The 23,064-nt window shown below is 37.1% G+C and overlaps 3 protein-coding genes, 1 long non-coding RNA gene and 1 pseudogene across 4 annotated transcripts; all 5 read right to left on the bottom strand.

Moving 5' to 3' along the window:
- Positions 1–5,440: 5,440 nt before the first annotated feature.
- Positions 5,441–7,533, bottom strand: LOC122328138. The gene is made up of 4 exons (XM_043223845.1): positions 7,293–7,533; positions 6,893–7,219; positions 6,645–6,773; positions 5,441–5,496 (listed from the first exon to the last, which is right to left on the bottom strand). The coding sequence occupies exons 1-4, from the start codon at positions 7,513–7,515 to the stop codon at positions 5,441–5,443; spliced, it is 735 nt and encodes a 244-aa protein (XP_043079780.1). The 5' UTR covers positions 7,516–7,533.
- Positions 7,534–12,562: 5,029 nt separating this feature from the next.
- LOC122327609 lies at positions 12,563–13,545 on the bottom strand. Its single transcript, XR_006247690.1, has 3 exons — positions 13,391–13,545; positions 12,772–13,091; positions 12,563–12,604 (listed from the first exon to the last, which is right to left on the bottom strand). It is a non-coding gene; the product is annotated as an uncharacterized LOC122327609 (long non-coding RNA).
- A 2,843-nt stretch (positions 13,546–16,388) lies between these two features.
- Positions 16,389–18,675, bottom strand: LOC122328136 (annotated as a pseudogene).
- A 222-nt stretch (positions 18,676–18,897) lies between these two features.
- LOC122327521 (GTPase IMAP family member 9-like) lies at positions 18,898–19,869 on the bottom strand. The gene is made up of 2 exons (XM_043222943.1): positions 19,809–19,869; positions 18,898–19,663 (listed from the first exon to the last, which is right to left on the bottom strand). The coding sequence occupies exons 1-2, from the start codon at positions 19,852–19,854 to the stop codon at positions 18,954–18,956; spliced, it is 756 nt and encodes a 251-aa protein (XP_043078878.1). The 5' UTR covers positions 19,855–19,869; the 3' UTR covers positions 18,898–18,953.
- Positions 19,870–19,955: 86 nt separating this feature from the next.
- LOC122328133 (GTPase IMAP family member 8-like) lies at positions 19,956–21,962 on the bottom strand. The gene is made up of 2 exons (XM_043223843.1): positions 21,905–21,962; positions 19,956–20,434 (listed from the first exon to the last, which is right to left on the bottom strand). The coding sequence occupies exons 1-2, from the start codon at positions 21,909–21,911 to the stop codon at positions 19,956–19,958; spliced, it is 486 nt and encodes a 161-aa protein (XP_043079778.1). The 5' UTR covers positions 21,912–21,962.
- Between the last annotated feature and the right edge of the window lie 1,102 nt (positions 21,963–23,064).

Genomic DNA, 23,064 nt, shown 5'->3' with positions numbered 1-23,064 from the left:
ACTTCCTATTTTCATTTTTAAAATTTAGTTTTGTGTGTCTGTTCAAATCTCACGGCAGATCGTTCCATTTTTAAACGTTAGATTCTATCCTTGTTTTTATTGCTTTATACGGCTCATTCCAGTGAAATCCGTGCTACGGCCATAACTTCTACCATGTACCTTTTTCCATCTCTTTGGAGTGTTAAATATACTACAGTACCAATATGACTTATCGCCAGTGGCTGTAGATGAACGATGATGTGCAATCCAGTTGGTTCAAATATATTTTCGAGGGCCTTGTGGTGAGACAAGTTATTGTACAAGCAATAAAAGCGATTCACGATCTCCATGAGGACTAATAAACATGTTCTCATGTCTTCAAAAATCCCATGCTTTCTTTGTTCATTAGGGACCAGGTATTGCTTAGGAATTAGACTTCTGAAAACTCATTGAGAGGGTGGTTATAATACTGCGTGACCACATGCTTATAACAAAAAGTATTTTACTTTCGATAAACATTTCTTCTTCTTTGCTGAACTGACTTTATTCTTCTATGTTTTATTGTACAGACATGAATTTAGTTTCTCTTCAAACTGAGGCTTTTCCAGAATGTGGCGGTTTTAACGAGCAAGTCACCCAATGGTCATTCCTTAACTTTGCTAATTATATACCATTGCATTCTTCTCGTGGGCATTTAATCACTTCTTACTTTTAGTTTGAGTTTTCTTGACTCATTTTATCTGGAAAAAGAAAACATGCATTCGGAACACCTGAGCATTATATTTTGACTTTCAGTCTTCCTAGGCAAATATATATCACTGTTATATGATTTAATAATAACATTTAAATAATAGTTATTCCGATTTACATGGTTTTGGATTGGTAAACATTATGAACAGAATTTCAGCTAGCATAATAATTCCAATTCCAATTCCAATCCCAATGACATGACATGACCGGCTGCCGCGCCAAAAAAAATCAAACAGAAACAACAGACAGTCCCAGTGCTCCGAATTGGTCAATCCGTTACTAGGCAACCAGTAGTGAGAACGCCTACCGGCGACCGAACACTAGACAATGACGACAAGCCTCGTCAAAAATCGGCACATCTTCAGACATTTACAGCATTCTTAAAGGACGACAAACGGACAGGGAATATGGTTAACGTTTCTGTTATTTTCTGTTTGTGGTTGTCTCGTCTGCTTGGTAAGTTATGAATGTGTTTTTATATCTTTGCGTTGATGTTTTACTTCTGTTCCGAGATGTAACCATGGCTTATTATAATTAAACCATGATTTTGGCGTATAAACTGTATATATATATGGTAAATTTCTTTCTATCGTTCTTTATTTCGTTTTAATTCTCCTAAGGGGTTCTCGAATGTTTCTTTATATATATATATATATATATATATATATATATATATATATATATATATATATATATATATATATATATATATATATATATAAACTATATAAGTTTAGGAGTGTGGTGACTAATTTTGTTGAAGAAATACAACTACAAAATATACCAAAACCAATTTTGTTGTAAACACTGAAAATTCACAACTTCGCAACAAATGGAGGTCAGATATTAACGTATTTTCAAAAAGGCATCTAACTACTTTAAGGTGGTATCTAACATTTGATTTTCTCACTATATAAATACTGTAGTCTATCTAGTCAGCAACTGTAACCTGTCGACTGAATAACAATAAATCAGCTGATCCACGGATGCCGTTTCACTTCTGTTCGCTCGTAAAAATGTGACAAGAATTGTGCCTGTTAATGAGGAACAAATCATTGCAGAACCACCAGAACCTTTTAAATGTCCGTGTATGAGAAATGCAGTATTGAAATGCTCTTTAATAGCACAGATCTTGTATAAATTATATTTATTCTACATAGGGGTGTATTATAGATTGGAACCAAAGCCCGGGGGCCTTTGACTGTGGGCTGCGTTGTCCGGGAATTGATTTAATTGGCTATGTATGCCTCAGAGAATCAATATTTTCTTAAAAATGTTTTCCTAAAAAGTTTTGTTTCAATTATACTGAACCGCTTTAGGGTTCGCGTGTGGCATCTTTTACGCGCTCAAGTTCGTTATTTTCAAATGTAGCCGCGCTCTTAAACGGTCGTTACGCGAGTCATGTGACAAGAATCAACCAATCAGCGTCATCCTTTTCCGTAACGACATTGAAAGCTCAGCCAAAATAAAGCAATAGTTGGTTAAAGCTGTACAGGGATGGCCGCCGGTAGTAAATTTTGTAGCAGATGTCTTGCAAGCGATTTTTATCGGTGGAAATGCATGTATCCTTTGCTGAAACTTTTGCGTTTTCACGGAAAGCTCGGATCGTGGTTGCTTAGCGACGGCAGACGCTAGCGTTGTTGCGTAATAGCAATATAGTTATCAGTATTTAACCTTTAGGCCGTGACAAAATACATTTCTGTTTTGTTTTCCAGATGTGACAGATGCAGTGAAGACGATATCAGTGATGAATGGGCATTTCGTCACTTTAAAACCTGGTGTTACTGAAGTACAGAAATATTTCTTTATACAGTGGATGTTCGAAAGTACAAGAATAGCGGAATTCAACAAGATGAGGCAAACCAGCTCGATCTATGATAGTCCTGATGGGAGATTCAGAGACAGGCTGAAGCTGGATCACACCAGATCTCTGACCATCACTGACACCAGAACCACAGACTCTGGACTTTATCAACTTACACTTGGCGGCACAGAGACCAGATACCAGAGATTTAACCTTACGGTCCATAGTGAGTAGGGCATTGCGGCACAATTTGCACTACTTGTTTTTTTATTACTCCTTACATCCACATTTTGTGATATTGTCCGCTTTAATTACCTTTAAATGCATTTCTGCGAATAAAGACCTGTGTGTTATGAGACTGACTTCAAGGTGTCATCTGTCGTTACCAGATTCTCACACACTACACCATCAACGGAAAGATGGGCACATTTTGGGACGCTTGCGGTGGACAATTCAACCATCAATCAAACTGAGAAAAACAACAATACTGAGGTTCATCATCAAAGTTCAGGTACGTCAATATTAGGGTTGACTTACTGAGCAGAACTCTTCTCAGATAAGTGCGATATAGTAAAAAGGTAATTGAGAGTATCTCATACGTGAGCTAATAATAACTGGCACGTATATTCATAAGAGACTTAAATGCACAATTTTTCTGTATTTCAGACAAAACCCACTGTTGTGGTCACACCGAAGCTGTGATCCGATTGGCTCTCTCTGCTTTGGTGGGCGTGGCCACTGTTGCTGTGCTGGTTTATGATGTCAGATCCACAAAAAGTGAGCTCAATAGAACAGAAGACACTAGACGTCACCTCCAGACTCTTGTGAAATCAGAGCAGCAGTGTGAATTGAGCGGAACGATAATTTGCGATTATGTTGATATGTTGCCCTGCGGCTGAACGTCTCGTTCTCTCTCAGCGAACACGTGTTTTGCGTAATCCTAAGACTTTTTGTGACAAGCCTGCAGCAATTCTTTGCGCTTTATTTAGTTGACCTCAATTGTTGACCGGTCTATACTATACCATTCGCTATTGACATCGGAGAGGTATTATTGCTAAACTATTGTCAGATCTAAATGAGATCATTTTTAATGAACCTTGTTTTACTCTCACAGTTGAAGCATGCCAAAAATTGTTCTCTATATGTTCTCACTACTGTGCCGTTTTAATCTCTGTAAGCAACCCCACGTTACATAATGTGCATTAAAATCCTTCTACAATAATCAATGTTTTTTAACAAAAAATCTTTATAAGATGACTTAAAAGTTCTCTTTCAGAGTTTGCAATTGAAATTGTTCAATTGTGGCATATTAGGGACATTTATTATATAAAAATACATGCAATGCAAAATGACTGCTTAACAAAAAACCTAGAAGGCAACGCAGCACACTACAAACAAAGCAGTAACAATATGTGTAATAAACTAAATAATGCTCTATATATAATGCCCCCTATATCATATATTAATCGATTTGATTTAATTTACAGAACAAATGCATTAATTGATACAATACTTGAGTCATTGCTTGCCTGCCTCAGTACATTTCTCACTTGCATCAATGCCATTTAACACACCATATTTTTATTACACATAAGATTTATGTCTTTCTAGAAATTTAATTCCAAACCGTCTTCATATTCATCAGTTACACTCATGTTTATTCGCACACATTCGTCATCTTTACAAGTTCAACTCCAAGGCCTCTAGAGAATCTCCAAGATGTTCTGCATTTTGAGTATCTTCTCCCACGATTCAGATCTTTGGGATTGTTTGGAAGAAAGTTCTCCATTTCCGTCTCCCTTCCATGCAATAAAATGTGATTTCACTTAATTTCAAAAGCCGATGAATCGTTCGGTCGTTTCTCCTGTGAAACCTGAAAGAAACAGGCAGAAACAATACGCACGCACAAATTGGTCAAATCAACTAATATTAACGGCGTTACTCTTAATGAATATTGAACTTTTAAGAAACCCGGGTTACTTTCCTTGGGTTGAATCAACAATATGCTTCTTCAGAGAAAGCCTCAATGCCAAGAAAGACCTTATCTGAAGTTTTTCTTTAAAATGAACATTTTATCAGGCTCCATGTATAGGTTTCTACCCAAGTACTACTTCTGAATGGGCCAGGGCTGGTTTGAAGTGAAAGTGTTTGAGCGTAGAGCGTTCAATCAGTATCGTCAACTTATTTTTGACCGGTAGAGTCTTTTGCACTGGAAGTCTTCAACTACAGTTAGAGCAAGCGTTGTTCTACTCACCCGTGACGGTCACGCAGAATCTTCTGAACATGGTATGTTCGCTGTTGATGATTTGTAGTTTAAAATGTCCAGAGTCTGCGGCTGTGATGTTGTTTACAGTGAGAGATCCATTCGACGTGTCCAGCTTCACCCTGTCCGTGAATTTCTGACCGATATTAGTCGTTCCTGAATGATTTCTAACGACGAGAACGTTTTCGGGTCCGAATGTCCACAGTATCTCATCGTCTTTCTGTATTGTACCATCAATCTCTAGAGGGACAGATTCTCCCTCCTTCACTGGCACTGTCTTCACTTCAAGTCGCAGCGACACAGAAATAAAGTGAATTAAGCATTTTCAACATCACAGATAACGTTTTAACCTAGTTAGCTTCACATGGTGCTGCATCATTGATCTACTCACTTCTGACGGTAAGAATAAACTTCTTCTTGATTCTCTTGGTGGTGCTGCGGTTGCTGATTTGTAGTATATAGAGACCGGAGTGAACAGTCATCGTGTTACTGATGGTGAGAGATCCAGTCTTATTATCCAGCGTCAGTTTGCTTCTAAATCTTTCATCAAAACCATCATGTATAGTTGTGTTCCTCCACTGTATTCAGCAATGAGATCGTGCTCATCATGATACCACCATCGTACTTCATCGCCTGCCTGTAGGTCAGTTTCGATACTCCAGAAGGGCTTCGTCTCCATCTGACACCGACACTTTCTTCTCTTCAAAGAGAAATTAACGAGATCAAGCTAAATTATGTAATCATACATCATTTTCACTTTGCGACAAAACGTAGATGTATACTCTGCAACTGACGTCCTTAAAACGTGTGTATCGCATACGATAAAGCGAGCTTGCATGCGCTTATACAAAAGCAAAACGCTGAAGAAATATGAATATATTTAAGTAGAACGTATACCTAAAATGTTACATTTTTAATTAGATTTACCATATATTTTTATATTAATTGCTTTTCCAAGATTTATTACATGAACTTTTGGGACTTGATATTAAGAAGCTCAAAAAAGTGCATCCTAAAAGCAGTCCGCGCCGCTCTAAAGGGTTAATAAAGGCCTTCTGAAGTGAAACAATGCGGATTTGAGAAACAAATTACTCGTTTAATTTAAAACATATTAGTTTGCGCCTAAAAGGCAATATACTAGATTAGTTCCAACAGAAGACTGACCTCAAGCCTGTCCTCCAACAAAACTACCCCATAAGTTGTTTCTGCAAGAACCTTAATAGCAACTATTTTTACATTTTAAAGCAAAGCGCCCTCTAATGGGCGTTAAAAAAAAAGTTTCTTTTCTTGTAATTTCTTGTACCTGTCACTTTTCCCATCTACTTATTTAATATGAACAGAACTGTCTTCGCCAAGTAACTAGCAACGATAATTACAAGTAACGATCATTACATCATGACAGTATCTTATTAAAGAACAATCCTAATAATGTGCATGTTATTGATTCCTCATAATTCATATTTTTCTCTTACCAAAAACAACCATGATTTATTACAGTATTTTTTTTTACATGATTAGTCTAGGGTTGCTGTAGCAAAACCAAGGTTAATTTGTTGTTACCATGGTTTAAATTTTTGTTATGTTATTTAATTATTGTCATTTAATATTGAATCATTCATGAATATCTTGAATGGTGTGAGGGTGAGTAAACCATGGGGTAATATTACATTTTGAGTTACTATCCCCTTAAATATGAGTCAATGTGGGAAATCTACCATTATTTGTGGTTATTATGGCAAATTCACAGAATCAGGATGGTACAACAAAAGAAATGAAAAAAAGAAGCACGCATACACCAAAATCATCAGCTCATATTTTCGTCTCTGTTCTATCGGCTGTAATACTCACCCCTTTCTTTTTTTAGTTCAGAGATCTTGCGATAGTGAAGCACAACAGAAGATACAACTGCAGCCAAAAGCAGCACAGCAACAACAATCACTGCTGTAAGACCCGGAGATGGGCCTGAATGTGGAACGGCTAAAGACATAGTTGACAATACAAAACAGGATTGTCAATGAAGCTGTTTCTAAAAAGACGGTGTATATGATAATCTTAAATATATATATGTCAGTCCTTTATGTGTAATATAGAAAGACTTGCTTTATAAAGGCTCACCACTGACTGCGAGCTCTCATGGCCTCTGATCTGTACTTCATAAAGTCCAGAGTCTGTAGTTCTGGTCTTCTTGATGGACAGAGATCCGGTATGATCCAGCGCCAGTCTGTCTTTAAATCTCTCATCAGCGTCGTTTAATGACGTGCCGTTAGCTTCCACATCGACTGTAGCCAGGAGGACACCTTTATCTCCAAACCTCCACACTATTAGATCATCTCTCTGTATTTCAGAAACATCGATGTGTAGAATAACAGACTCTCCCTCCGTCACTGACAATGACTTCACTCCATCCGTCTCACCAACCACACCTGAACAAAAATCACATCAAAGCTGGAGTATTTTAATACCGTTTTTACGGTATGCACTGTTAGGGATACTCACCAACAACAGCGACTTCAAAGATCTTGATGGTAGTCTTTTGTCTAGAAATGGTGAGTTTATATTTTCCCAAGTGCCTGATTCTGGTGTTTCTGATGGTGAGAGATCCAGTCTTTTGATCCACCTGCAATCTTCCTCTGAATCTCTCGTCATCGCTGAAAAAAACTGAAGTCAAGTCATGCTTTCTCGTTATATGAGATATGATGGAGTCTTTAGGTCCAAACATCCACAGTATGGTATCATCGTTCTGTATTTTCAGTGAGGTTTGTGTATAGAGTCACAGAATCTCCCTCCATCACTGCCATTGTCTCAACTGTTTCTGCACCGAACACACCTGCAGAGCATCAATTCGAATGTAAAGCTATTCCTCAATACAATAAAACACCTTACTTTCAAAAGAAAACCCTGCGTGGGACATACTTGTATAACTAAAGAAATTAGGCTATTATATGAGTTCGAAGCGATAATGCCAACGATGCAGCACAGATGTGTTAGCCTTAATTTGGAAATTATCTGAAAAGCCTGCTAAATAGAAAAAATATGACGCTAACTTGTTCACCTTATTCATAAAAGGGAAAGTAAGCGTATGGGTGAGGCTTCCGGTTTGTTAATAACAACGTGCGGTAAACGGTAAAACGGTTTGCACTACAAACCAGTGTGTTATAATTAGGATAACAAATTACAATAGATGCTGAGGGAATTACTTTTTCTCAAATTACGATAAATGTAGCGCCCTAAATTTCAGTATGTGCGTGACTGTGAGACACAGGACCTGAATGTCAAGGATGGGCGGCTAATTGTGGCCCTTGAATGTTAGCATTACGCCACAAATAAAACAGCGCATGGAAAACGTGTTAGTTGCAGTGCACTTTGCAACAAGCTAACGTTTTAAATCGCTAACGTAGCAGATTCGTGACCAAACAAAACAGTCTTTATGCGTTCGTGTTTTATCATCACTTGAATGCAGATAGGTTTCATCAAAAATACAACATGCATTGTATTGTGGATTGTGATGCATAACGATGTGTGCATTTGTGGCGCAGCTGACATCTAAATGAAACCTAACATTCAAGAAATGGACTTACCGTCCAAATGGAATAAGGTAAAAACAGCAGTAACATCCTGGCGCTGTAGAGCTGACTCTGAATGTAATGCAGACAATGAAGATCAATGGAGATCAATGGAGATCTCACAAAACACGCTAAACTTTAAAAGAGTTTGTTACAGCAAATAAGAATCACGCTTTATACGTATTGCCCTGCCCTTTAGTAGAAAGTGAAAATGTGTGTGAATTTAGGAACAGAAAACGGAAGTGTTTTTTTTAACTAAATGCACAATCATTTTTGTAGTTTTATGTTTTAACCCACCACTTTTACTGGTCAAATAAAGCTGTAACTTCTGTGACCTCTGCCAAGTAAGGCATTCCACAGATCTGCATTTTCTGATTCCCGATGGAGATCTACATCAACCAGGACTTTACTGTTCAATCCTGTGTGGACCACCAGTACTCTTACAGCTTTATATTAGAGAAGAATCAGAATTAGAAGAGGACTGCAGCTTCTGCAGAAGTCCCTGGTTGGTCAACTATTTCAGGTACATTTGTGTATTAGTGTGCATCCGTGCACACTATAAGAGGCTAATATCACACAATACATTGGATGCTTTGGATGAGGATTTGGTTCAGAATGGCAAACTCAAGCTAAAAAAACTGTTTAAAGTGAGTGATTAATAATCTGTGATGAACCTGATTAAAAATGTTTGTTTAATGTTATCCATGTTAATTTTGATCTGCAACATCAAGGGAACTTTTATAGAAATTCATTTTGCCATAAACTGCCTACTATTCTGTTAATGTAAATTATATTAATAATTTTAATGTAATAATTTAATAATAATAATAATAATAATAATAATAATAACCTTTTACCCACATTTTTGATGAACTGAAAGAAAAAGATTTGCCTTAAGGAAGTACATTTTATATTCGGGTTTATTGTTTCAGCTGGACTTAATTCATCAGGAATCTTCAGCAGGTGATGGGTTCTTTTATCCTCCAGCATCTTCTCGATGCTCTTCAGAAGTTTCTGCACCTCTGATTGGTTTCCATTCCTCTGTAGACAATGGTTTGGACATCTACTGTAAAATTATTGGTTGATAATGTTACAGTAGGGTTGTAGTTGCACACAAAAATTACATTTTAGTACTGTATGTAACTTTTTCCCTTTCTTTCTTGCCGCTGAGAAGAATGGTCAAATCGTTGATGTTCTCCAAAGGTTCTCTCAAAGTTAGCATTCTTGCATAACATTAGTAGAACGTTTCATTAACGTTATGCACAATTGCTAAACTTTTTAAAAATGTTATCAGTAGAAACGTTGTGGAGTTGTTGGTGGAACATTTTAAAACTCTCGCTTTAATAGAGAACATGAATTTGGTTTGGTTTTGCACTGCACATAGAAAAATTGGATCAGACTCACCAGTTCATCTTCACACCACTGTAATTTCTATACAGTAAAGCACTTAAGATTGATAGGAAACAATGTGTTTTAGCCGTTTTTTAACTATAAACTTGATCACTTGATCAAAGCTAATTTGGGACTTGTCTAAATTCCTCAATTGTGCATAAGACTTTAAACCTTTGCAGCAGCTATCTTTACTCTTGCTGCGATAGCCTGACCAAAATAAATCGACAAACCTCTGCAAGAAAAAAGAAATATACAATTGGAGTGATATAACAACTGCTTTGCTCTGTGTCTCTGACGTGATGACTGAGCCCTCTCTAGCATCTGAGACGAAATGTTACTTAAACCTTCACAATAGTGTAAGACAACACGAGAAGTTTGCGCTGTTCGGGAATCAAAATGGAACCAGAACCCATTTGTGCCCAAATTTTTCTGAATGGTTTCATGAATATAGTCATGTTAATAGTGTGCTATGTGAACGTTCTGCATTTATTTCCCAAAGTTTTTGTTACTTTTTTAAGAAAATCGCATTTGATTGTGTGACAACTATAGTGCAACAACTCTAGTTAATGTCAAATTTATATTTGGAAGACATTTGGCATCTAACTCAGATTAACGGCTTTGAAAATAACCAATCTTTATTCATAAACAAATATATTATGAATAAAAGTCGAAGAACATTGATGCGAACCCAAAAATGTTGCATCTTCATTATAATCTCTTGAATACGAAACCCAACAAATATATTTGTCTTAAAGTGGTAAAACATACAGTGGTGCAGAACAAAGTGTAGCCCCAACAGGGAATTGTGTATCTAAAAGTTAAATAAAAAAATGGAGCTTGTTTGCCCCAAACAACCAGAGTTTCAGCCTAGAGCTGCATAGAGCTCATTTATTGATAAAGGAAAGAACATGCAAATGGACCAAAACACAACATGGAAAGGCCTCTAGCGCTGGGAGAGTGCTAAATGCAGATTGAGCAGGAAGTGAATGGATTTTTTTATAGAGACACGATACTGCTTGAGGTAATAAGGGGGAGGAGTTAATCGTTACTAAAGAAACTAACCAGGTGAGCAAAGGAAGAAGGGAACACAGAAACAATGGGGACAGACACTTCAAAATAAGAGTCACAAAACCAAGAAAGGGAAACATAGACTGAAGACATGATAATCTACAATAAGCAATGAAATGTTTGCTAATCATAAGCATGTATTATGTCAAACTCTCACATTTTTTTAAATGGTAAATGAGAGAACGTGATTGCCGTTTGTTCTCAAATCATCTTCAAGAGTGCAAAAGAATCACCTAAAATAAACAAATGTACCAGTATGTGAATATACAAAACCATTATAAATAAATTAAAATGCTAATAAATACTGAACTAAACAGTTTAATGAGAAAATATATAAATGGTGAAGTACCTGGTGTGTGAATATGTGTTTGATCTCGTCAAGCTCTTCTGGATCTGATGTCATAAACCAGAAGAAGGACAGTAGCCACGCCCACCAGAGCGGAGAGGACCAATCGGATCACAGCTTCAGTAAAACCACAGCAGTGTTCAGAGTCTGAGAACAAACACATCACACTGAGATCAGATCAGACAATAAACACTAATATCATCAACTAATATCAGCTCTGCTGTACCTGAACACGTGTGCTCCAGATGTTGAGTCTGGTTTCTGATGGGATTTAGATGAGATCCTGATGATGATGAGGGTGATGAGGATGATGAGGGACAGTCTGTGCTGATGACAGGAACAGGCAGGGAAGCTGAAAACATGTGAGGAAAAAAGAGAAATGAGGATTGATGAAACATTCAAACAGACGAGAATGAAACATTAAGAGGAACCAAAATAAATGAAATAAATCAAACCAATAATACACTCACCACTGACAATGAGTCTATAACTCTCAGTCAGTTTGTTGGTCTGTCGTTTATAATATCCGGCATGTTGCATTGTGATGTTCATGATGGTCAGAGATCCGGTTCGTTTCTTCAGCTTCAGTCTGTCTCTGAATCTCCCGTCAAGAACATCATCATACACAGTGAATCTGCCGGCCAATTTATTGTTTTCAGCACATAAAATGCTTTCATTTACAAACCACTGAATCTCATCTGAATCTCACATGAATACTGTTCAATCACTTTAGGATGGTTTATACATATAAAAATGTGAAATGTATATAATACATCAGAAGAGACACAAAAAAAAGCAAAAAGAGAGTGTCTGTTAAAGGTGCTGTATGTAGGACATGTACAACATAACCCGAATGTTTTTGCCGATCGTGTTTCGGAACCTCGGGTTGCCAGTTGATGGAAAACACAACTTATTTTATTCCGGTCATGGAAGTTGGCAACGAAAGGGGGTGTGAATGGGGATCTGGCAACCTGCGTGTGTGTCAATCTGAGTAGGGTGAAAAAACACCTCCAAGATTTTGAATTTGGACTGCAATACCTAGCTCAACCACTCGGTGTCAATCCTACATACAGCACTTTATTATTTCAGCAAAAAAATGTATAAATCAAGTAAAAGGTGAAGTTTTAACTCACTATGGACACTGAGAAAGAAAACAAAAGTCACATATCCGCTGTAAAGTTCATAAAGTCCAGATTCTGTGTTTCTGATGTTCATGATGGTCAGAGATCCGGTTTGTTTGTCCAGCTTCAGTCTGTCTCTGAATCTCCGTCAAGAACATCATCATATACAGTCATGCTGTTGGCTTTGACGTCTATTTCAGCGATTAAAGTGAAATCATTCAAAAAACCTCCACTGAATCACATCATTGTCCGTCATTTCAGTAAGACCAGAGTGTATAGTGACTGAATCTCCCTCCTTCACTAACAGTGACTTCAGTACTGTAAAACAGAACAGAAAGAATATTCAGAAACAAAGTTCATCACGGATAAATAAATAATGGTTTCCCTAAGTGAATAGCTTGAGGTTTTAAATTGGAAATGGGTATCATCACAAATAAGCAGAAGCAGAGTTTTTTTAATATATACACACATTTTTAATAACTCACCACCATAGACAGTAAGAATAATATACTTGATGACACTGTTGATCTGTAGTTTATAATGTCCAGTATCTTCAGTTGTGGTGTTCATGATGGTCAGAGATCCGGTTTGATCGTCCATCTTCAGTCTGTCTCTGAATCTCCGTCAAGAACATCATCATATACAACGAATCTGCCGGTCTGTTTACTGATTTCAGTCAATAAAGTATCATAAAATCTCCACTGAATCAGATCATCATCCTTCATTTCAGTAAGATCAGAGTTCAGAGTGACTGAATGTCCCTCCTTCACAGACACTGACCTCACTTCATCATCACCAAACACTCCTGAAGAACATTTTGTTCACAGAAAAGCTTTAAAAGTCTTGTTTTTTCACTAAAATACTTACAATTATTTAAAAGTGCAGTGAATAATATTCTACAGCCGTACAAAGACAAAGATGCAAGCAAAGATTTAAGTTTTACATTGAACTAACAACTAACATTAACGTTGTTCGCGATTGAATCGATCACAGAAAACCGAATACCCAGAATAACGTCAATTCAAAGTTGTTCTCAGATTAATGTTATGGCGATATGAACATAACAGTGAACGTTAATCTCATAAAAACAAGTTTCAGACTCACCATCCAGATGCCACAAACCCAACAAAACTAATTTGAGAAACACGGTTTCACTCAAAACCCCACAACAGTGATCTTTGAAAGGTCTGGAAACACTCTGAACTGAACTGTGATGTTTATCTGGTCGTCACAGTTTCCGTCTCCATTATCATCATGATAATCTTGGCGATCTTGCATAAATGCATAAATAATGCTTTGAGATTGATGTTTGCACACGACTTGGAGAATATTGAAAAAATTAAAATAATGATACTTTACAAAACTAAGTATCCAGTGTGTGGAGGCAGGTCGTCACGGAATAATTCGCTCAAACGATTTGTTCAAAAGGTTTACTGATTCATGTGTTTAATGATTGGACTTTTTCAAAAATACAGATTAATTCAGTCACACATCACATCTGTCTGATTTATATAATATCCACTCTGCAAAAACAGACAACATTGTGCCTAAAACATAACTTTTATATCTTCTTGCCTGTTGAACTGTTGCATAATATCAGTATCGCATATGCAATCACGCTGATGTTGCTTCTGAAAAATATCCTCATCTCATATGATGCAAACATAAAAGCTATTAAAAAGTCATACAGAGCTCTTATCTTGACTTTTGTGGTAATTCTAACTTGCACAGCATAAAATACTTTACTATCAGTGCGCACAGGCAGGAGTTTAACATACTAGGAGAGAAAATAAAACTACTACACACACACACACACACAGAGAGACCACAAACATCTAGCAGAAGCTGTTTATCTACTGACAGATCGAACCAGGTTTCTGCAGAACAAATTGGGAAAACAGTGACTGTGTAGTGAGCACTTTATTTCCGGGTAAGTTAAGCGTTAGCTGTTCTAACATTAGCTTTAGCTTGCGCTGACAAATTAAATTAGGTATAGTGTCGCTGATGGGATTAATGTCCTCTGTGGCGATGGCTAACGTTGTAAGCTCTGTCCACAGTTGAGGCCTTTCCACGCTTAGCGCGATCGCGGTAAAAAGCGCAGGTGAAAGCATAAGCGAACCGAGCGCGAAAGCGAATGCTAATTCACGCCAGCATGCTAGGTGGCGCTGACCAGCAATGCGTTATTCCTAGATTGTTTCTTGTATGGATGTCACATCTAAAATTACGATAAACAAAGTTTTTTCTACACCAGAAACACCACCTGTCTATAATTTTTAAAAAATAGACTACATGATAAAAGATAATTAGAGGTACAACGAGCATCAAGCTACTTTGAAAACAGGTGTAATTCTTAATGTATTGCTTTTACGTAAGACTTTGATTTATAGTCGATTCGATTAAAGTTTATGAGTGAACTGGGCGTTTTATGGCGATTTTATTTCGTATTGAGACATACTTAAAATAGGGTCTTTTTGTACCGCTAAACGATTGGATGTAGTCAAGTAGGCGTTTCCTTCATAAATGAAAGCTCAAAAACTGAACAAAAAACACAAAAGTTATAACAAATTAAAGAGAAGAGTGCAAAAAAAGCGTCTGTGGAGCGAAAGGTGTTTGTGGTTGCCAAATTCAAGCAGGATTTCAGCCATAAGAAGGGCTCGATTCTGTCAGACAAACACAAAAAGTCAAAGGAGAGATACAATTATACAATAAATAACAATTAGTGAAAACATTGGCGCAAATTCATCGTGAGAATTGAACACAGATTTAATACGTGAACCTTAACTCTCGATCGTATTGGAAATACACCCTACACCAACAGTGTTAACAAATGCGAAACCAATATAAAACGCATTGTTGATGCAAACGTGTCATTTCAACTTCCTTTTTTGTCGAACCGCACTTACACGGGATTCAAGAACATCGCTAGTCCGAGATCTACCGAACAAACTTACCATCTACGAAAACTGAAAGTGCGATGCTAATCTTTAAAAGCATCAGTTTTTAAATCTCCCAGCATATTAATATCGTTTTGAAGTCATAGCATGATATTCTTCAAGTAATTGTGCGAAAATTAGTCTTACTGCCTATATTGTTCATTTATTTTAGAAACTGAAGTGATATGTACTTCTTGGTACATATTTTGCGTCCCAGGTACATGTGTTCCATGAGACCAGGTAGATATTAATGGCACAGTAGATATTAAATGCAATTCATTCCAGAGTGCATTTATTGGTGGATCGTGCGACTGACAACGGACGTGAGAACGCAAATAAAGCAATGCTCAACGTGTTTGAAAATGCATAAACGCTGTTGTTTACACATCGGATGCTTTGCATTTGCCATACGTAATTGTTAAATATTTCAGTTTGGATGCTTTCATTATGATTGTGTGTTGATTATGTTGGGCATGCACTGAAAAAAAATACTCATAGACACACTTTAGTTGTTGTTGTTGTCAGCGGTTTTGACATATAAAAGGCAGGTAATAAATGACTGAATGGTTAAAATGTGTGATAAACGATAATGTGATTAAAATGAATACATGGATGATTATGTGAATACAGATAAAGTAGCTCGCTCACCACAAATAATTCAAAAATGCTTCACATGACATGACATGTGCTTTTCCTTCTTTCTTTTCCTCATCAAAGCATTCATCTATCTTCTCCTTGAGCTCTTTAACCTGTTGATCTACTTTCTCTCTGAAACTATTCAGTTCCTCTTCTTGTGCTCTGACTTCATCATCGTGTTTCTTCTTCATGTCCTCTAGTTCTTCTTCATGTGTTTGTTTCATTTCATCACATGTTTCTTCTTCTCTGTCTATTCTTTCTCTCTCTTCTCGTTCTCTTCTCCTGATCTCCTCGTCTTGCTCCTGTCTCAGTTTTTCCATCATTTTCTCCCATCTCTTTCTCTTCACCTCTCGTCTCTCTTCATCCTCTTGTTTTCTTTTCTTCCGTTCTTCTTTCCTCTCTCTTTCCAGCTGCTCATGATGCCTCTTCATTTCATTTTTCTTTTCTTCATATTCTCTATTTTTCTGTTCTCTCTCTCTTTCCTGTTGCTGTTTCTCCTTCTCTCTCTTTTGTCTTTCCTCTTCTCTCTCTCTTTGAAATTTCTTCTCCTTGTTCTCCAGCTCTTCTTGTTTTTCTCTCAGCTGTTCCTCGTGCCTCTCTTTTCTCTTTCTTTCATCCTCCTTTAGTTCTATCGTCTGTCTTTTCTTTTCTTCCTCCCATTCTCTCTGCTGTCGTTTGGTCTCTTCATCATTTCCAGCCTCTTTTAATTTTCTCTTCCATTCTTCTCTTTCTTTCTCTTCTCTGTCCTTCCTTATTCGCTTCTCTGAATCTTTCTTTTCTATTTCCTCTTCCTGATTTATTTTTAACTCTGCCACGATGCGTTGATGATCATTTTTCATCTTTTCTAGATCTTGTTTATATTTTTCTTCTCTTGTTTCATCTTCTTCTTCTCTTTGTTTTTGCTGATCTTCACACCATTTTATCTGATCTTCATTTCTCTCTTCATCTCCTCTAAGTTTTGCTCATATTTGTGTTTTTGTTGTTTTTCCAGCTCCGATTGTTTCTGATCCTCAATCTCTTGTTTCTCCTTCTCTGATTTTTCTTTCTCCTCAAACTCTCTCCAGAGTATTTCCTCTTGTTCTTTAAACTTCTTCTTCAGTCTCTCAATTTCCTCATCCATCCTTTGTTTTTTCTCTTCCAGCCTTTTTCTCATAATTCTGTCTTCTTTAATATACTTGGCTGTTAATTCATCAACATGAGCCTGATTTCTTCTTTTATTTTCTTTGATCATTTTCGTTCTCTGTTCAGTGGAGACCGCTGCCTCCTCAAACATCTCATTAGTGAAAAATCTACCCTGATTAGATTGGTTAATTTCTTTTATTATATTTAACAGCGGCTGAATTTGTGTCCGATCCTGCGCTTCTGTGTTATTAAAAGCCAGGAATCTCTCTCCACGATCACTGATCAGTTTGTCAAGTTCATTATTTTTATATTTCTCTACATATTGTTCTATTGTTTGGTTTTTCTTTAGGTTGTCTCCTCCAGTGTAAAGAACAATGCTGAAACCTGCAGCTTCTGGGCCAAATATCTTCGATATCATTTCTAAAGTGTCTTTCTCCTCCTTGGTGATTTTCCACATGTCAAAGACAACGATAAACACATGAGGTCCAGGGGCTGACAGTGAAATGCATTTCATTATTTCTTCCTGCACTTGCTCTTTTGTCAGTGAGGGGTCGAAGAGTCCTGGAGTATCAATAACAGCTACTGACCGACCATTAACTTCACCCATAACCTTTGTACATGTTGTGGTCACTAAACATGAACTCTCCTTACTGTAAAAGCAAGTTTTTTTCCGAAGATAGTGTTTCCTGTTGCAGACTTTCCATCTCCTGTCCTCCCAAACAGCAAGATTCTCAAAGATTCTGGATCCGGTGGCGGATTTTCATCATCTGATAATGACAATAATAAAGTTAACAGATTAACAAACAATTATTAAATGCAGGCGTCGGACCAATAAGACTCAAACATAACATTTTAACTATTAGTTTACTAATAAAACTGTTTCTTCTTAATAATAATAATAATAATAACAATAATTAGATCAAAGACATTTTGTGACATTTTGCAAATAACCAAAAAAATAAGCAGTGCTGACTTATTTTCACAGCCTTCTTTTCTCATATTTAACAATATAGGGCGTAATTCTGATATCTCCAATCTCATCCAAGTCATTGAATATTGAGTATCTCTCTATACAGAGTACTGATCCGATTCCATATGAATGTATTTTTAGTGCACACTTCCAGTAAGGTTATTAAAATCAATCCATAAAAATTATGTATGATGTATGATGACAGTTGATGTAACATAAGGATTGGGATTATATAATTCTAAGTAAAAAAAAATAAAAAATGATTACTCGACTGTCATTTTTAATCTGGATGCAATAAATGCCTTGTATGTTATGTGGGAGTAAGGGGAGTAACATTTTTTATCACAACGCACTGGATAGCCGCCAATCAGAGCACACCCGTTTTTAGAATGATGAGCTTATATATATATAATTATTTACAAATTACATTCAGAATTAGCTAGTTATTGTTTGACTCACTCTTTGAGCGCTGAGCGTCAGGACCTCAGTAGGAAGTTCATTTAATCTATGTGTTTCTTTCTCTTCTTCCTCTCTTTGTCTTTCCAGTTGTTTCTGTTTCTCCCATTCCTCTCGTTCTGTCTTCAGCTCTTCTAGTATCTTTGTCTCTTGGTCCTCTATATTTTTAATCTCTCTTTATATTGTTCCTCTATATATTCCTCTTCTATTCTCTTTCTTTCTGCCTCACGTTTCTGTCTCTCTTCTTTCATAATCATATTCATTCTCCCCATCTCTTGGTTAAGTCTTTGATTATATTCATTCCACATCGCCTGTTCTTTTTTTTTTTTCTCAATTTCTCATCCTCCTCTTCTCTCCTTTGTCTTTCCTGTTGTTTCAGTCTCTCCCATTCCTCTCGTTCTCTCTTCAGTTCTTCTCGTATTTTTCTCTCTTGTTCCTCTATGTCTTTAATGTCTCTTTTATATCGATCTTCTCTTTCTCTAAATTCCTCTTCTCTTCTCTTTTTCTCTTTGTTATGCTCTTCCTCCATCTTAGTCTTCAACTTTCTTTTCTACTCTTTATGTTTCTTCATCAATTCTTCTTTTTCTCTGTTCAGGTTCTCCGCTTTCTCAGTCAGTATCTTCTTTTGTTTCTCTTGTATTTCTCTTTCCATCTCTCTGAACATCTTGCATGAGTAGTAACTCCCTCCGTTTGCTTTCACCATTTCATCTATCTTCTGCAGTAGATCATTCACCTGTGTCCGGTCTTTGCTCTCATTATTGAACACATGGTATCTGTTTCCACACTCAGCAATGAGGTTTTTAAGAGCAATCCCAGAGTTTTCCAGGAACTGTTCGATGCTTTTGTTCTTCAGTTGGTCTCCGTTGGTAAACAGCACTATGGTGTACATTAATGAGTTTTCTCCAAACGTGTCTCGGATGATCTTTACCGCTTTTTCTTCCTCTTGAGTGAATCTTCCCAGAGGAATCATTAAGAGAAACACATGTGGTCCAGGCAGGATCATGGAGATGCAATTTCTGATTTCTCTCTGAATTTCTTCGTTACTGAGTTCAGTGTCAAAAAGTCCAGGAGTATCAATCACAGTAATGTGTCTGCTGTTGATTTCATCTGTCTCTTTCTGACACACTTTAGTAACAGAACTTCCAGAAAGGTCTGATATATACGCTTCTCTTCCTAAGATGGTGTTTCCAGTTGAACTCTTCCCAACCCCAGTTTTTCCGAGGAGTACAATCCTCAGTTCATCTTCTCTAGTTCCTGAATCTAGATAAAATAAAAACTTTTAAAGAGTGCCAATTGTATATAACACATACTAAATCATCAAATGACTTTAACTTTGCATATGTTATTGTTTTACCTTGAACAGTTATGAAAAGCGTTTAATTCATGCAGATTTTCTGGTCATTACCTTGTGTCTGAAACCACGTCTCTAACGAATGGATTCTCCTCTTCATTTCTTCAAATTTCTGCAGTTTTCCATCTGTGCATCCAACAGTGTCTCTGTGGTGAAGCATTCACCACTATTTTCCGCACATAACCATCTTCTTAAGTTTGTCTACCAACTGAGACCCTTTAGAGTGTTCGGTCCGACAAAATGGCGTGCGTCCTCAAAACTCTCAATGACAGACTGTGTTTCATCATTTCCTTTTGCCGTCTGCTCTTCTGTTTTCTGCTTTATGAGGATCATGATGTGCTTGTTGATTTCTGAGCTGAAGATCCTCTGGATCCTCTCGGTTTCTGCTTTATCTTCATTATTGATTGGACCATCAGGAAGAGCGAGGAGGAAAGCATGAACTCCAGGATGAAAGAGAGACACACAGCGGTGAGTCTGGCGCATCACTTCCTCCTCTGAGAGCTGAGTGCTGAACAGAGCTGGAAGCTCCACCAGACTGATCAGACGTCCGTGAAGCTCCACGTCTCTCCTCGCACACTCGGATCTCTCCTCGCTCTGATTCAGGATCAGGTTTGATATGAAGGATTTTAATTCATTGTTACTCCCACACACAACCAGATTCAGCTTCACACCCTCTGGAACTGTGTGAAAAGATGAAACAAGTTGATTTGAATACAGATTAATTTCAACATAGGGACACAGCGCTTTTTTCCTCTTTTTTTGCATGCCTGTAACTAAGATGTGTTACAGATATCTTATTGCCTTTGTTTCAAACAAACTCGCCTTTGGGCATCTTAAATTTTAAGGCTTTCTGTAATTCAGTTCTAAAGACATTCCCAAATCATTATTTTCTTTTAAAGAGGAATGATCAAATAATGTTGAAACTAGGGATCTCACTTCCTTCTGTCAGGACAATTGCCAGACTGAGTGGCATAAATATACCTTTTTCAAAGTTTGCATGCCTTTAACTCGAGAAGCATTCAAATAATCTGGTTCCTGAGAAGCTTTTCTTTTGGAATCATCATTTTTAAAGCCTTGTGTTGTTTAATTTTGGTGTAGCTCTATGTCCTACCTATTTTCACACCAAACACCATTTTGCGTTTATCTAGTCATCACTGTTGACAATGCCAATACGTAAATAACAACAGTAACCCATAAGTGTATTAATGTTTAGACTAAAAATGACCAGGATTAACTGTAAACTCTTAGTAAAGTATGAACAGTTGGGCTGCATCTCGTCAGTAAAACCGGTTCCTTGATTAGCGTAATTTGGCGTAGAGTAAATATCCATCACCTGTTTTCAGATGGAGAGCATGTGATGGTGAACGCGTGATTTGATGTGAATGCAATCATCTGCAGGATTTGTTTAAAACGTGTTGCAATACTGCGTGTTTTAAACTCTTTGTGTCGTGCATCTGGTTCGAACTTCCATCCAATTGCCAATAGAATATGCCTTTTTATTGACTATTACACATGTGCATTGGCTGGTCTAGTATTAAATCAAGCTTTTATTTATGTATTTGAACATAATAAACACACTTCATAAGACTGCTTGTTGTTGTCATATTTCAATGGTGTTTTCAAATATAAAATATTGTTTGATTAGTCATCATCATTTTTAGAATTTGATGTTTCTCCATTCAGAAAGATAGAAGCATGTCTGAGAGAGTGTTCAAAAGATGGCAAAATGCTTAAATCTTTCATACTCCTTGTGTTATAGGCATGCAAACATTAAAAAAAACAATCTCTAGAATACTCTGAACCAAGTATACTGTGTGAAATTTGTCATTTGTAACTCCTATATAAAATGGCTTTAAATCTTGATTGAAATTGAAAATCTGTAGTGAAAATTCTTCAATATTAATGTCCTATTTCATGCCTGATCGTGACACTTAAAAAGTTAGATATCTTTGATTGTTTTTTCTTTGATTGTTTTGGCTACAATTGTTTGAGTGGTTGGTCTGGAACCACTTTTTAACAGCTTTGAAAAGAAAAAAAATGCCAACCATGGCTATAATGTATGGCTATTCCAGTATAATGCTGTACTGTAAATAAACGGTAAATAGCCTGTAGATATAGAAATGTATCCAGAAAAAAATTAATCCTCTCACCCAGCATCTTGATCTTCTGCTGTAACTCTTTGATTTCATTGTCTCTCGTGCTCAGTTTCTCCTCCTAGCTCTCTGACTCTCCTCTCTGGAGCTGTCATGTACATCTGAAAGAGTAGGGTTCAGTCTCATAATCTCTATACAGTTAAACAGGTTTGAGATCTGTTCTGGGCTTCTCTGGTCCTTTATCCCCATCACACTGTGCCAGCTCCCATAGAGTCTCAAATCCTCTGAGATTCTGTGGACTCTAAAAAATCGGGTCACGTTTTTGTCAACCGTGAGATCCGTGAGGTGTAAAGCACCATGAAGTGCTCTTTAGAGTAAAATATTCTGTTAATCTTCTCCATTTCTGCTCTGTCTTCCATAGTAAGTGGACTGACCGAGTAACAAGGATGAACAACATGGACTCCAGGTTCACAGAGAGACACAGAAAGGTGGGTCTGACGCATCACTTCCTCCTCCGAGAGCTGAGTGAGGACAGGAAGCTCTATTACACAGACCTGCCGCCCGTGTACCCTTCTCCTCTTTCTTCACGCACACATTGCTCCTCTTTCTGAAGTAAAAGTTTGTTCTTTGGTTTATTGATGGTCCCTCGAATGACTTTAGACACTGACATCTTGAGCGTAGTATTATTTCCACAAATCACAAAGTTCAGTTTGGTTTTTCCAGTAGGCATCACTGAAAACAACATTTAAAGAAGTATATTCAATGTTGTCATCAGCCATTAGAGGAATGCATCACCAAACCTATATATTGATACATATATATGCACATATAACCTATCTCGTATTATTTAAAAAATAAGGCTTTGACAAACCTCCTCCATTACGTCCCATTCTGGTGCCCTCAACAGGATCTCCACCCACTTCATCCTACCGATGATCCATCACCTCCATCTTCATACATGTTACAGATGAGAAATTCTTCGTTTTCTTTCTTGAGTATCTCCTCTGTCATTTTCACAATCTCAGAGCGCCACGCTGAATTTTTGAAATCAAATTTAAGATGTCCTCCTCCACATTCCTTTATTAAATTATAAACCGGATTATTCCATAGCTTGTTAAATTGAAATGATGTAATTTTGGATGCGAATGCATCTTCATCCGTTGTCACCACTATAGCATGTTTAATGGCCTGCTTACTGAAAAGGTTCAGCACATTAT

This window comes from Puntigrus tetrazona, chromosome 22 (assembly GCF_018831695.1).
Source record: "Puntigrus tetrazona isolate hp1 chromosome 22, ASM1883169v1, whole genome shotgun sequence".
In the NCBI taxonomy this organism is placed as follows: Eukaryota; Metazoa; Chordata; class Actinopteri; order Cypriniformes; family Cyprinidae; genus Puntigrus; species Puntigrus tetrazona.
This window is presented reverse-complemented; position numbering and strand designations above follow the sequence as displayed.

What these genes read in the sequence shown, in the direction of transcription:
- LOC122328138 (XM_043223845.1), bottom strand. Translation starts at nt 7,515, where the DNA reads ATGTTTGGACCTAAAGACTCCATCATATCTCATATAACGAGAAAGCAT. An exon ending in CTTTGAAGTCGCTGTTGTTG is followed by an intron (nt 7,220 to 7,292) that starts GTGAGTATCCCT and finishes ATTTTTGTTCAG; the next exon opens with GTGTGGTTGGTGAGACGGAT. An exon ending in TGAACTAAAAAAAGAAAGGG is followed by an intron (nt 5,497 to 6,644) that starts GTGAGTATTACA and finishes TTCTCTTTGAAG; the next exon opens with AGAAGAAAGTGTCGGTGTCA.
- LOC122327521 (XM_043222943.1), bottom strand. Translation starts at nt 19,854, where the DNA reads ATGAAGAGGAGAATCCATTCGTTAGAGACGTGGTTTCAGACACAAG. An exon ending in GACGTGGTTTCAGACACAAG is followed by an intron (nt 19,664 to 19,808) that starts GTAATGACCAGA and finishes TATTTTATCTAG; the next exon opens with ATTCAGGAACTAGAGAAGAT.